General features: G+C 38.6%; 2 protein-coding genes across 3 annotated transcripts in view; both read left to right on the top strand.

The window, feature by feature from the left end:
• Positions 1–15,105, top strand: part of Ppt2 (palmitoyl-protein thioesterase 2) — a 529,716-nt gene that overhangs the window by 87,626 nt on the left and 426,985 nt on the right. The window lies entirely within an intron of this gene.
• RagA-B (Ras-related GTP binding A/B) overlaps positions 1–15,105 on the top strand; it is a 32,734-nt gene that overhangs the window by 9,568 nt on the left and 8,061 nt on the right. Inside the window, exons 6-8 of one of the 2 annotated variants that reach the window (XM_070083205.1) lie at positions 3,669–3,764; positions 11,103–11,317; positions 12,707–12,757. In XM_070083205.1, the coding sequence (XP_069939306.1) occupies positions 3,669–3,764; positions 11,103–11,317; positions 12,707–12,743 (348 nt within the window). In that variant the 3' untranslated portion in view covers positions 12,744–12,757. The remainder of the gene's footprint in view (positions 1–3,668; positions 3,765–11,102; positions 11,318–12,706; positions 12,758–15,105) is intronic. The other variant, XM_070083204.1, reaches the window with a different exon arrangement.

Below are 15,105 nucleotides of genomic sequence, written 5' to 3'. Positions count from 1 at the left end.
TACCTCTAATTCTTTCAATTATAACCCTACCGTATACTTTTCCTGGTATACTCGGTAAACTTATTCCTCTATAATTTTTACAATCTCTTTTGTCCCCTTTCCCTTTATATAAAGGGACTATACATGCTCTCCGCCAATCTCTAGGTACCTTCCCCTCTTTCATACATTTATTAAACAAAAGTACCAACCACTCCAACACTATATCCTCCCCTGCTTTTAACATTTCTGACATGATCCCATCAGTTCCAGCTGCTTTACCCCCTTTCATTCTACGTAATGCCTCACGTACCTCCACCACACTTATATTCTGCTCTTCTTCACTCCTAAAAGATGGTATACCTCCCTGGCCAGTGCATGAAATTACCACCTCCCTTTCTTCCTCAACATTTAAAAGTTCCTCAAAATATTCTCGCCATCTACCTAATACCTCCCTTTCCCCATCTACTAATTCCCCTACTCTGTTTTTAACTGACAAATCCATACTTTCCCTAGGCTTTCTTAACTTGTTTAACTCACTCCAAATTTTTTTCTTATTTTCATTAAAATTTCTTGACAGTGCCTCTCCCACTCTATCATCTGCTCTCCTTTTGTACTCTCTCACCACTCTCTTCACCTTTCTTTTACTCTCCATATACTCTGCTCTTCTTATAACACTTCTGCTTTGTAAAAACCTCTCATAAGCTACCTTTTTCTCTTTTATCACACCCTTTACTTCATCATTCCACCAATCACTCCTCTTTCCTCCTGCCCCCACCCTCCTATAACCACAAACTACTGCCCCACATTCTAATACTGCATTTTTAAAACTGTTCCAACCCTCTTCAACCCCCCCACTACTCATCTTTGCACTAGCCCACCTTTCTGCCAATAGTCGCTTATATCTCACCCGAACTTCCTCCTCCCTTAGTTTATACACTTTCACCTCCCTCTTACTTGTTGTTGCCACCTTCCTCTTTTCCCATCTACCTCTTACTCTAACTGTAGCTACAACTAAATAATGATCCGATATATCAGTTGCCCCTCTATAAACATGTACATCCTGGAGCCTACCCATCAACCTTTTATCCACCAATACATAATCTAATAAACTACTTTCATTACGTGCTACATCATACCTTGTATATTTATTTATCCTCTTTTTCATAAAATATGTATTACTTATTACCAAATCTCTTTCTACACATAGCTCAATTAAAGGCTCCCCATTTACATTTACCCCTGGCACCCCAAATTTACCTACTACTCCCTCCATAACATTTTTACCCACTTTAGCATTGAAATCCCCAACCACCATTACTCTCACACTTGATTCAAAACTCCCCACGCATTCACTCAACAATTCCCAGAATCTCTCTCTCTCCTCTACACTTCTCTCTTCTCCAGGTGCATACACGCTTACTATAACCCACTTTTCACATCCAATCTTTATTTTACTCCACATAATCCTTGAATTTATTCATTTGTAGTCCCTCTTTTCCTGCCATAGCTTATCCTTCAACATTATTGCTACTCCTTCTTTAGCTCTAACTCTATTTGAAACCCCTGACCTAATCCCATTTATTCCTCTCCATTGAAACTCTCCCACCCCCTTCAGCTTTGTTTCACTTAAAGCCAGGACATCCAGTTTCTTCTCATTCATAACATCCACAATCATCTCTTTCTTATCATTTGCACAACATCCACGCACATTCAGACTTCCCACTTTGACAATTTTCTTCTTCTTATTCTTTTTAGTAATCTTTACAGGAAAAGGGGTTACTAGCCCATTGTTCCCGGCATTTTAGTTGACTTTTACAACACGCATGGCTTATGGAGGAAAGATTCTTATTCCACTTCCCCATGGATATAAAAGGAAAAGTAATAAGACCAAGAACTATTAAGATAAAATCAAAGAAAACTCCGATGAGTACATATTAGTACATATTTATGTTAATTATTTCTTTGGTATTATACTCAATTTCCAACACATTATTATCAATATCATTTTATTATCATTACTTATTATTACTATTTTATTTTTGGTGCCCCTCATGTATTAACATCAAATTCCTGAACAAACCTTAAGTTAGTATTAGTACTAGTTCTGTCGAAAATGATATGCATAACTATGGGCTTTACTGTTTATACTTAAAAATTTTAGCTGTTCTTAAATTCGTAACAATGCAGTGTACAAAAATATATAACAAAAAGGCACAATACCATGACTGGAACAATACACAAATAACCGGCACATAGGAGAGAGGAGCTTACGACAGCGTTTCAGTCTGAATTGGACCATTTACAAAGTCACACTGTAAATGGTCCTAGTTGGACTGAATCATCGTTGTAAGCTTCTCTCTCCTATGTGCAGGCATTTTTTGTGCAACAAACAGTTGGTCGCACAGAAGTTGAGACAAATTAGGGACAATGGAGATATGTAACTACTCCAAGTAGTAAACTATATTTGGCTGTAAATGAGCACGTGTGCCCACACGATTAGTATTGAAACAGGTGATGATTCGTAGATGAATTGATGATTTCTCTGTATGATATTAGTCCACTATTCTGTAGCTGAGGACCTGATATTAAGTATGCATGGGAAATAATATTGTCAGTGATTATTCCCTCTTATGAAGAACATAAAAATATGATAATTCTCATTCTCTGTTCTTTGCCGCCTTGTTTACAAGATTTATTATGTGGTTCTTCATAGTCTGAGATAAAAAAATTTTACCCCAAGGATATTGCCTTCATCCCCAGGTTCTAACACACTCCCTTTCTTTCTTACCACTTTCCCAGCATTACCATCTTGGTGCCTAAAGGCCATCATCATTTATGTTTTCTCAAAAGCAAAGGTAACCTCCTATTGTTTTCCCCAGGTTGATATAGCTTTAAGCTATGTTAGTGGACTAATATTATATAGTACAGAAATCGACAGCTCATCTGCCAATCATGGCATTCATAATCAAATACTCTTTGCTACTTCATAGTAGAGTACAGTACAACACATGTCTCCATTTCCCTCTCCCAATTGGTCTCTACTTCTGTGTGGCCAACTGTACCTCAGTGAAATAAAGATTGCTATTATTATACTGTATGGTAGTTCAGAGTAAATGAGTTACCAAGGAGTTCTCATGTGTGCAAGATAATCAGAGTGCATGTGTAAGTACAAGTGAGTACTGTAAATTTTGAATTTGAAAGTTTGAATAGTGAATGTTTGGCACTATACTGTAATTTTGGATAGGATTGGCTGAAAGTACTCAAACGTTTAAGAGGACCAGAATACTTAAGTACAGTACTGTACTCATAAATTCAGGAGGATCAGAATTTAACCCAATAATTAATGTGGATAAGCATAATCATGTAAAAATTTTCTTAGTGTAGGTTGATGGTGTGTACATTAGTATAGGAGGAGGGTGGAAATCATTAGAGCTATACAAGGATATCATGGATATTTAAATTAGGTTCATCCATATTTTGGATTTTTTTTTTTTTTTTAAATTCTGAAGTCTTCATAAGCTTCATTCATTACTTCTGCAATCTTTTAGGTTTGGTAATGACCTATTTTCCTAAAAAATATTAAGATGCCATTAGTTGCACTGTTTAACTATCAAGTGTTTAGGTTAGTATTTTAAAGTTTAAATATATTTATTATTTTCTGTTCTCTCTATATTTATTTTTAATTGCAGATATTTCGGGAGAGGGAAGAGGATCTCAAGCGATTATCAAAGCCCTTAGAATGCGTCTGCTTTCGAACTTCAATATGGGATGAAACTCTTTACAAGGTGACAATGAATTTATTATAATGAAAATTTTCTTCTGTCATACATGATCACAAGCCTCTTAAACTTAATTAGGTTGTTAATACAGCCTCTCCTCACTTAACGACAGAGTTCCATTCCTAAGACCATGTCGTTAAACGAATTCGTCGCCAAGTGAGGAGTATACTACATGTATAATGGTAGTATGAGTTTGTGTTAACCATCTTTGATATTGTTTTAATGTCACCTTTGCACCATTTATAACACTTCTGGTATATTTTTAAATGTTTATACGGTAGTGTACTGTATGTTGAAATAAACAGAATAGAGGAAATCGGCTCTAATATACATTACTTAGGTATGAATACTGGTCAGAGAGCCCTTTGTAAGTCCGAGGTATCGGTAGACGAGTATGTTGCTAAGTGAGGAGAGGCTGTTTACTTAATTTATTTTTTATTGTATAAACTTCTCAATTTCACCTTAAATAGGACAGCCTCATTATGTATGTGCATTCTACAAAACTTGTTGTGTAGCAGATTGTTGCATAGTGAATGAAAGTATTCCTTAGACTCCTAATGAAAATGGAGACCTATTCCAGGGGATATGTTTTCTTAAAATATAAGAAAATAAAGGAGTGTGAGTGGCATGGAGAGGTGTTTGCTACTGTACCTTCCCTCCCTTTCCAGTTACATAGAAAAAATAGAGAAAAGCTGGTAAAGTATGCCCCATATAGGTGGGGAGGAGGGTAGGGGGTCCCTTGATGCTGATAATGGGCTCATGTTCCAAGAAATTGGAACTACCATCTTATTCCTCAGATCAAACCTGATTACCTTCCAATCGCCAAGCCCTCTATGACCCTTATTGTTACAAAAAATGCGATTTCTAATAAGCATAGAGGTCTCCAGTGAATACTAGAAAGGGCTGCCCTTCTAGCATCCAGCCTGATACTGGGTTTTCGTAACAAGCAGTCAGTATCCTGGTCCAATTATCCATTAGAATTCAGTAAGAATTATTAGTGCTTCATGATTACAACTGGTAGGCTACTAACTAGAGAAATTAAAATTTAATAAATTTATTAATAACAAAGTCTATAGGTATAAGATCAAAGTAAATTTAAGTAATATAAACAAAAGAATAATCACTTCTCTCGTGTACAGTAGTATTGTGCTGAAGGCACATATCACATTTTTATGGCTTATAAGTACCATCTGGTACATTATTAACATTTAATAACCTAATACAGTGGACCCCCAAGTTTCGTGATTAATCCGTTCCAGAGAGCCCGCCAAAGGTCGAAATTCACGAAACTTGAAACCATTTTCCCTATAAGAAATAATGGAAATAAAATTAATCCGTTCCAGACACCCAAAAATATTAAAATAAAATATTTTTTTCAAATTAAATAAAGATTTACATAATGAAAACAATCAGAAATCAAGTACATGCATTTAAAATAAATAATAATAACATTACACTTACCTTTACTGAAGACTTCTGCATGGATGGAAGACGGGAGGAGGGGATAGGAGGAAGTTGTACACTATTAGGACTTAGGTACGAAGTCCATATCTGGGGTTACTTCCCTTCTTTTTTTAATGCCACTGGGACCAGCTTGAGAGTCACTGGACCCCTGTCGCACAAAATATCTGTCCAGAGAGGTCTGTTTCTGGCGTTTCTTTAAGATTTCCCTGAAGTGGGACACAACACTGTCATTGTACATGTTGCCAATACGGCCTGCAACAGCTTTGTTAGGGTGAAGTTCATCCATAAATGTTTGCACTTCAGTCCACTTTCCACAAATGTCCTTAATCTTTGAAGAAGGCACCTTCCTCCATCTCTCTTCCTCCTCGTCTGCAGCAGTTTCCTGAGCTGTGATCTGTTGCTGTTGCAGATGAAGCTCTTGCAGCTCTTCAGTGGTTAGCTCTTCCCTGTGGTCCTCCACCAACTCTTCCACATCCTCACCACTCACCTCCAACCCCAGGGACATCCCCAATGCCACAATAGTTTCCACAACTGGCATAGGTTCCTTAGGGTCAGCCACAAACCCTTCAAAATCCCTCTCTTGTACACAATCTGGCCACAAATTTCTCCAAGCAGAGTTCAAAGTCCTGGAAGTCACTCCCTCCCAAGACTTACCTATAAGGTTTATGCATTGGAGGATATTAAAGTGATCTTTCCAGAACTCTCTTAGGGTCAGTTCAGTGTCTGAGGTCACTTCAAAGCACTTCTGAAACACTGCTTTGGTGTAGAGTTTTTTGAAGTTTGAAATGACCTGCTGGTCCATGGGCTGGAGGAGAGGAGTGGTATTAGGAGGCAAGAACTTCACCACGATGAAACTAAACTCCTCCACTATTTGCTCTTCCAAGTCTGGAGGATGAGCAGGAGCATTGTCCATTACCAGGAGGCACTTCAGTGGCAATTTATTTTCCAGGAGGTATTTCTTCACACTGGGGCCAAACACTTCATTAAACCAGTCTAGGAAAATTCCCCTTGTGGCCCATGCCTTACTGTTAGCCTTCCACATCACACACGAGTTACTCTTGGTGACACTGTATTTCTTGAACACTCTGGGATTTTCAGAGTGATACACCAGTAAAGGCTTCACTTTAAAATCCCCTCTAGCATTACTACAAAACATGAGAGTGAGCCTGTGTTTCATAGGCTTGTGTCCTGGGAGTGCTGCTTCCTCCTGCGTGATGTAGGTCCTCTTTGGCATTTTCTTCCAGGAGAGGCCTGTTTCGTCACAATTAAACGCTTGCTGGGGTTTGAATTCTCCAGTGTCTATGCACTCCTTAAACTCCTGTACAAACTTCTCAGCTGCTTTTTTGTCAGAACTGGCAGCCTCACCATGCCTTATCACACTGTGAATGCCACTACGCTTCTTAAATCTCTCAAACCAACCTTTGCTGTCCTTAAAATCACAAGCATCACCACTTGTTGCAGGCATGTTCTTTACGAGATCGTCATGCAACTGCCTTGCCTTTTCACATATCGACTGCTTAACACTATCTCCTGCTAAGTGTTTTTCAGTAATCCACACCAACAATAACCTCTCCACTTCTTCGAGGATTTGTGATATCCTTTTTGTCAGCATATCCACCCCTTTTGCAACAACAGCACACTTTATTTCCTTTCCTTTCACCACGATCGAAGTGATGGTTGAATGAGGCTTGCCATACATCCTGGCAAGCTCTGTAACACGCACTCCACTCTCATATTTTTCAATGATTTCCTTCTTGAATTCGATCGTGTTCCTCACTTTCTTTACCAAAGAGCTTGCACTAGCTTTCCTTGGGCTCATGGTGAGTTATTTAGCAGTTGTAATCACAAAAAACAATGGATTATTACGTATGAACCTGCGGGGTGATGGTCACGTGTTGGTAAACGGTGGCACACTGAGCGTGAATGGCGTGGGAGACTGGCTTTGTGTGCGTGGTGACGAGCGGACAGGTACCGGACGGTTGCCGAAACACTAGTTTTTTCACGAAACTCGAGGCCAAATTTTTCCAAAAAAACTCGCCGAAGGTCAAATTTCACGAAAGTCGAGGCTGCCAAAACTCGAGGGTCCACTGTACATATATATACAAGTAAGTGTGTGTAAGTGCTCTAAGTAGTTCGCTATGTCTCAAGACTCGACTAGACTTAAACCAGTGAATGACAAAGTCCTCACTTCAGCTAACTTCTTGACCAACCTGGCAATCAGAACAGCTTGCTTGAACAATAAAACGACTGATAAGTCGAACAACAATATAAGAAGCAAAAGTGACACAGAATCAGGAACAAGGAGATAATATAACAACACTAAGTAGGGACCATCTGCAGATCCTCCACAAAAGTCACAAAACTCCCATACTACTGAATCTAAGTTCAGCATAAGAAAATCCCCGACTGTGACAGTACACAGATACCAGTACAAGTTAGGTCAGAAGCTGCAGCTCAGGACCTGAGTTGCTCAGAGTGTCTATGCGACACACAACCTCAGTACAACGTCGAAAATCACTAAGTCTAGACACTGTTCTGCGAACAGAGTTCTACAGAACCAACAAGAAGAAAGCGACAGAGATGATCTTCCAACAAGGGCCAATAAGGGAGAGTTAGGCACGTCTTGTCAGGAATACATCCAACCACCAAGAGAGTCTAGCCCAGACTGACTACTCCAGGCGAGGTGTGAACACCCCCCCTCGATCACATGATTGCTTTGTGGACAGTTGCTGCCCGGCAACACCGAGAAGCCGGCAGGAAAACGAGCAACGAGCGATAATTACAGTAGTTAGACAATCAAGACTTGAACTATGAGCACTGAATATATATATAAATGTTGCATCCTACCTAATAACATAACTAAGTCAAATAATAATATAAAGCAATATATTTACGATTTAGCTATTATCGCAAATATAAGCAATATAAAATTATATGAAAAGGTAATATTATATACATTGTGACCCATTCAGGGGTTGCAACACTTATATACAGGCTTATCATCATACTTATGACAAATATGATGATGATAGTAGAAGGGTTTGTAAGGTTTGTCCAATACAGTTACACTTCTCACTTTTGAGAGCTCTTTGAAAAGGAACATCACTTGTATCCCTCTTAAGCCATACTCTTAAAAGTTAGTTTTACTTTTTATTAACACATCAACCATTTCCCACCAAGGTAGGGTGGCCTGAAAAAGAAACTGCAGCATTAACACCCCTCCTTCAGAGTGCCTGCAATCTGGAGGACTTGAGTCCGGCCTGCTGGTTTCCCTGAATCCCTTCATAAATATTACCCTGCTCACACTCCAACAGCACATCAAGTCCTAAAAGCCATTTGTTTCCATTCGTTCCTATCTAACACGCTCACACATGCTTGCTGAAAGACCAAGCCCCTCACACACAAAACCTCCTTTACCCCCTCCCTCCAACCTTTCCTAGGCTGACCTCTACACTGCCTTCCTTCCACTACAAATTTATACTCTTGAAGTCGTTCTATTTTGTTCCATCCTCTCTACATGTCCAAACCACCTCAGCAACCCCTCCTCCGCCCTCAGGATAATAGTTGTGGCAATCCTGCACCTCCTAATTTCCAAACTACGAATTCTCTGCATTATATTCACACCGCACATTGCCTTCAGACACGACATCTCCGCTGCCTTCAGCCATCTCCTTGTTGCAACATTCACCACCCATGCTTCACACCCATATAACAGCATTGGTATAACTATACTCTCATACATTTCCCTCTGCTTCCATGGACAAAGTTCTTTGTCTCCACAAACTCCTCAGTGTACCACTCACTTTTTTCCCCTCATCAGTTCTATGATTCACCTCATCTTTCATGGACCCATCTGCTGACACATCCACTTCTAAATACTATCTGAATACATTCACCTCCTCCATACGCTCTCCCTCCAATCTGATATCCAATCTTATGTATCCTCATCACCTTGCTCTTTCCTATACAGCCTCTCCTCACATAGCGACGTACTTGTTTACCGATGCCTCAGACTTATGACGGGCTCTCTGACCAGTATACATGCCTAAATAATGTATATTAGAGCTGATTTCCTCTATTCTGTGTATTACAATATACAGTAGTACTCTACTGTAAAAACATTTAAAAATATACCAGAAATGTTATAAATGGTGCAAAGGTGACATTAAAACAGTATCAAAGATAGTAGACACAAACCCACTACCATTATAGTATGCTCCTCCCTTAGCGACGAATTCGTTTATCAACGTGGTCTTAGGAACGGAACTCTGTTGTTAAGTAAGGAGATGCTGTATTCACTTCTTATTTTCTTCTTTTACATACCCTACCAAACTTATCCACCAACCTCTGCAACTTCTCTTCAGAATCTCCCAAAAGCACAGTGTCATTGGCAAAGAGCAACTGTGACAACTCCCACTATGTATTTCGTTCTTTATCTTTTAACCCCATACTTCTTGCCAGCACCTGAGCATTCACTTCTCTTACAACCCCATCTATAAATATATTGAACAGTTAGTTATCAACTTAAAATTAGAGTAGCTTCATGATAAATTTATTGGGCATAATATATAGCTGCCTGTGAAATTCATTCATGTAATATATGGGCAGCTTGGTCTCTTCTCTTGCAGAAGTGGCACTGTGAACCTTCTGCTCTCTCTGTGGCATCTCACTGTGACCACTACCATTCTTATCTTCTTCTCTCCGAAAGTAGTATCACGTGTATACTGTATTTCTTCATAGTATTTATTAGTCTAGACCTTCCAGTAATATTCAGCAATGAAGTGCTATAAACCTACACATTAAAGTGAGGAAAATATTTTTAACATAGGTGTTTCTAACCAAGTTATGGTGACTCAAAGAATTTTTATTATTATTCTTGAATGTAAACAGAGAGAGGGGCTTGCAGGAATAAGAACTATTAAGGACTACAGAAGTAAGTAAAAGACAGATGTATACTGAATGTAAGGAGAAGTTTGCAAAATTTACCTTAATAGATTGTACTGCAGTGCAGTTGTACCCCAAAATTCACAAGTTTCATAATTAACATGCTTCACTTATTCTATATTTGATCTGAACTCATAGTGGGACTTGTTTGGCATACAACCCCCAAATTTAAAACTAACCAAGCAATTTCGTTCATAAAATGTGCTCATTGGCTTTCCTATGTGCAAATTTCTTAGTTTTTTGTTTTAGGACATTCTTGCATATGAATGCCAGTTTAAAAAGAAAGCAAGATATTTGACCTCTTGAAACACAAAATGATTGCAAATCTTAAATAAAATGAATTGTATAGGCTGCATTTTGTATTAGTATGTCAACACTCTTCTGGAAAGACAGTGACTGAATGAATGATGGATCACCATACCTTGATGGGAGATGGCTGTTGAGTTTCAAAAAAAAAAAATCCAAATCAGTGTTTCACAAAAAAAAACATTTAATTACCAATTTTATTTTCTGTCCTGCAGTTATACAGTAGAACCCCATATTTGTGGATTTGATGTTTGCTGTTTCAGTTACCCACGGTTTCCTGTGGCCCAAAAATAACCCTTAATTTTGCTTAATAATGGCACCAGAGCACAAAAGTAGTGATGATGGCAGTTCTTCAAAGCCTGAGAGAAGCTGTGAAGTGCTAATTCTCCACTTATTGTGCATAATTTATCAATTAAACTTTATCATAAGTATGTATGTAAACAAAAAACAATTTATATATAGGATTGGCTACTATCCACAGTTTTGGGTATCCACGGTAGGTCTTGGAATGTATCACCTGCAGCTATGGGGGGACTACTGTATGTAAGATACAGCCTTGTATTCAACACAAGATGATTGCAGAATCATCAGGCAACACTAGTATTGCTAACTTGCATATTTTTTCCTCAGGCTTGGTCTAGCATAGTATATGAGCTTATTCCAAATGTGAAGGAGTTGGAACAAAATCTAAAGGACTTTGCCAATATCATTGATGCTGATGAAGTATTATTATTTGAAAGAGCAACTTTTTTAGTCATATCTCATTACCGTATGAGGCCACACAGGGATGTTAACCGCTTTGAGAAGGTCTCTAACATAATTAAGCAATTCAAACTCTCTTGCAGGTATGTATTCAGATTTTTAAATTTCTTAACATGATGAAGCTTTAGTCACAAATTTTCAAAAGCAAATATGTTTGATTTTTCCTTCATGTTCCTGAGTTTTCTATCCTGTTTATTCATTGAAAATACTCTAGTTCTTGTCATTAAAATACACTGCTCCCCCCTCCCTCTAAAACCAAGACCACAAAATAAGTCCTCTCTTGCTCTATAGCACATCCTTCAACTGCTTAGGAAATGTTTAACACATTCCTCAGTGTTTCATGGGATAAATTCCTCTACAACTAGAGGATGGCATCCTTTCCTTAGTAGATCTCTGTCATAGCCTAAAGGCTGTCAATGGGGTTCAAGTCTTGGGAATATCCTGGTCAGTCATTAAAGAAGGGTACCCCACAGGCACAAAGTCATTGAGCAACAGATGGTGTGGTGTGGCAAGTCTTGCATAAAAACCTTGCACCACACTACATGAAATATTTGGGCAAATGCTAAGAGAGAAATTCTAGGTACATCATTACAGTCAATGATAGTGTGGACATTTTTCAAGGCTTCCTTGGACATGTTTTTGGTGTGGGAATATCATCAACACTGTTCTCAAGGAACTGATATAACCAGGTCCTCACTGGGTGGCTTCTGTTTCCTTCATTTGATTGCCTGCCTTGTGTAATCAGATGATCTTTGCAGTTGTATAGTGTCAGTGACTTACCCCTATCCATATTAATTTGTCAGTAGCCAAAAAATGTTTGATGAACTCAGCCCTCAAGACCACATGGTACAAGGAGTACCATAGACACAAAACTGTCTACCATGCAAGCCTAGAAAGCACTTAACCCATAAACGGTCCAAACGTATATATACGTTTTTTCAACATTTGAAAGTATGTAAAAAAAGTAGATCTTCTTTTTGTTTTTTTACATTTGAAAATGTGTAAAAAACTTTGATCTACTTTTTTTTTTGTTATATTTGAAAATATGTAAAAAAAACGTAGATCTACTTTTGTAGCACTACACATGTGAACGTAGATCTGCTTGGACCGTTTACAGGTTAAGATGCAATTTGTAGCCTTAGGAATTCTGAGATGTCCCAACCAGGGTAGGGTATTACCTTGAAGTACACCAGCTGCCTTCCACGTGACATGCTTTAATGATGAGGACTGTAGGCACTGATGAATCACTAGGAGTAATACTCCACATTTCCTCTCATACACCAGTATGAAGTCCTTCCTATAACTTTTAGCTTGGTATCCCTCCTTATGGCTTCTCTTGTAGTTGAGCCAGCTAGAACACCTCTCCTTTGTTTATCTTATTTATATAAACAATATTAGACTTAATTTTTTAGTGAAGAGATGAGCTGTGAATTAATAAATTTAAAAAGAAAAACATTCGTTTTTCTTTTTAGGTCACCCTGCCTTGGTGGGATACGGCCGTATTGTTGAAAAAAAAATAAGCTGTGAGTACATTAATCTGATAAGTTGAGTTTCTCCTGCCCCACAGTCTCTCCTGGTTCTTACCCATTCCTGAGAGAGATGGAAATAAGTGGTATAAGATACCAACAACACAGGAAGGTAGACACAAATGCATTATGTGATCCTTTATTAATAAAGCCAATGTTTAGGTGCACTGTTGTTAATCAGTGATGATTCTTTTCAAATCACTTGTTCTCTCTAGGCTGGAATATTCCTGTACACTAACAGTCTCTTTCAAGGCAGGCAAAATTGCAGACTTGGAGAATATACAGAGAACTTTCAGTACATGTATAAGTACAGAAAAGACCTAAATTACTGGAAAGTTAATAGTCCCTTGACCTGTACTCCTTGGAATGCAGGTGAGAAAGATCCATGATAATATACACTTGGAAAATCTTTAGAGGGACTAGTCCCAAATTTGCACACGGAAATCACTCCCCATGAAAGCAAAGGACTCTGCAGGCAGTGCAACATTCCCCCAATGAAAGGCAGGGGCACCATGAGTACGCTAAGAGACAACACAATAATTGTCAGGGATCCAAGACTGTTCAGCTGCCTCCTAGCACACATAAGGGGGATTACCAAATCCACCGCGAGGCCTGGTCATGGACCGAGCCCCAGGGGCATTGACTTGAAACACCCTTTAGGTATACTCCAGGTATAAAGAATCACATTATACTGCATTTGTGTCTACTTTCCATCTTGGGATAGATCAATGATTTTGCTACTTTTTTTTTTTTTTGTGGCTTTCAGTACATCACCCTAGTATGTTATTATCTCTTGCCTTAGTAAGCAAAGTAACCAGTCATTTAAGGAACCAACATTCCAGTGGGATACATGCCTATTTGTGGGGAGTTTGTTTGAATTGTTGTAGTGACTGATTCAATTTTACTGTATCAAGTATGGAATTCCCTGCAGTTTCTAACCATCATCAAGCCTCTACCCTATACCAGTATGGATTCTCTTGAAATCCTCATCTTTTGTACAAGACATATTTTGTCCACTGAGATTACTCAGTTTGTAATTTTTTTTTACAATGAACTGGCTGTATCCCATTGAGGCAGCGTGACCTAAAAGAAAAACGAAAGTTTCTTTTTAAATTTAGCAATGTATACAAGAGAAGGGGTTACTAGCCCCTTACAGTTTGTAATAATGAATTCCCAATTTAGAGGCTGCATAGAGGCAGCTCAGAGTCTTCCTGATGGGTGATGGGGTGTCTATGAGAAAAGCAATTTTTTTTTTTTTGTAGGTATTTATGGAGGGAACAATGGGCTAATAACCCCTTCTCCTGTAGAGATTTACTAAAAATGAGAAGAAGAAAAACTTTATAAAACTGGGATGCTTGAATGTGCGTGGATGTAGTGCGGATGACAAGAAACAGATGATTGCTGATGTTATGAATGAAAAGAAGTTGGATGTCTTGGCCCTAAGTGAAACAAAGCTGAAGGGGGTAGGGGAGTTTTGGTGGGGGGAAATAAATGGGATTAAATCTGGAGTATCTGAGAGAGTTAGAGCAAAGGAAGGGGTAGCAGTAATGTTGAAGGATCAGTTATGGAAGGAGAAAAGAGAATATGAATGTGTAAATTCAAGAATTATGTGGATTAAAGTAAAGGTTGGATGCGAGAAGTGGGTCATAATAAGCGTGTATGCACCTGGAGAAGAGAGGAATGTAGAGGAGAGAGAGATTTTGGGAGATGTTAAGTGAATGTATAGGAGCCTTTGAACCAAGTGAGAGAGTAATTGTGGTAGGGGATCTGAATGCTAAAGTAGGAGAAACTTTTAGAGAGGGTGTGGTAGGTAACTTTTAGAGAGGGTGTGGTAGGTAAGTTTGGGGTGCCAGGTGTAAATGATAATGGGAGCCCTTTGATTGAACTTTATATAGAACTTCATATAGAAAGGGGTTTAGTTATAGGTAATACATATTTTAAGAAAAAGAGGATAAATAAGTATACAAGATATGATGTAGGGCAAAATGACAGTAGTTTGTTGGATTATGTATTGGTAGATAAAAGACTGTTGAGTAGACTTCAGGATGTACATGTTTATAGAGGGGCCACAGATATATCAGATCACTTTCTAGTTGTAGCTACACTGAGAGTAAAAGATAGATGGGATACAAGGAGAATAGAAGCATCAGGGAAGAGAGAGGTGAAGGTTTATAAACTAAAAGAGGAGGCAGTTAGGGTAAGATATAAACAGCTATTGGAGGATAGATGGGCTAATGAGAGCATAGGAAATGGTGTCAAAGAGGTATGGGGTAGGTTTAAAAATGTAGTGTTAGAGTGTTCAGCAGAAGTTTGTGGTTACAGGAAAGTGGGTGCAGGAGGGAAGA

This window comes from Cherax quadricarinatus, chromosome 9 (genome assembly GCF_038502225.1).
Source record: "Cherax quadricarinatus isolate ZL_2023a chromosome 9, ASM3850222v1, whole genome shotgun sequence".
In the NCBI taxonomy this organism is placed as follows: Eukaryota; Metazoa; Arthropoda; class Malacostraca; order Decapoda; family Parastacidae; genus Cherax; species Cherax quadricarinatus.
Note: the sequence above shows the minus strand (reverse complement) of the source record. Positions and strands in the feature narration are given on the sequence as shown.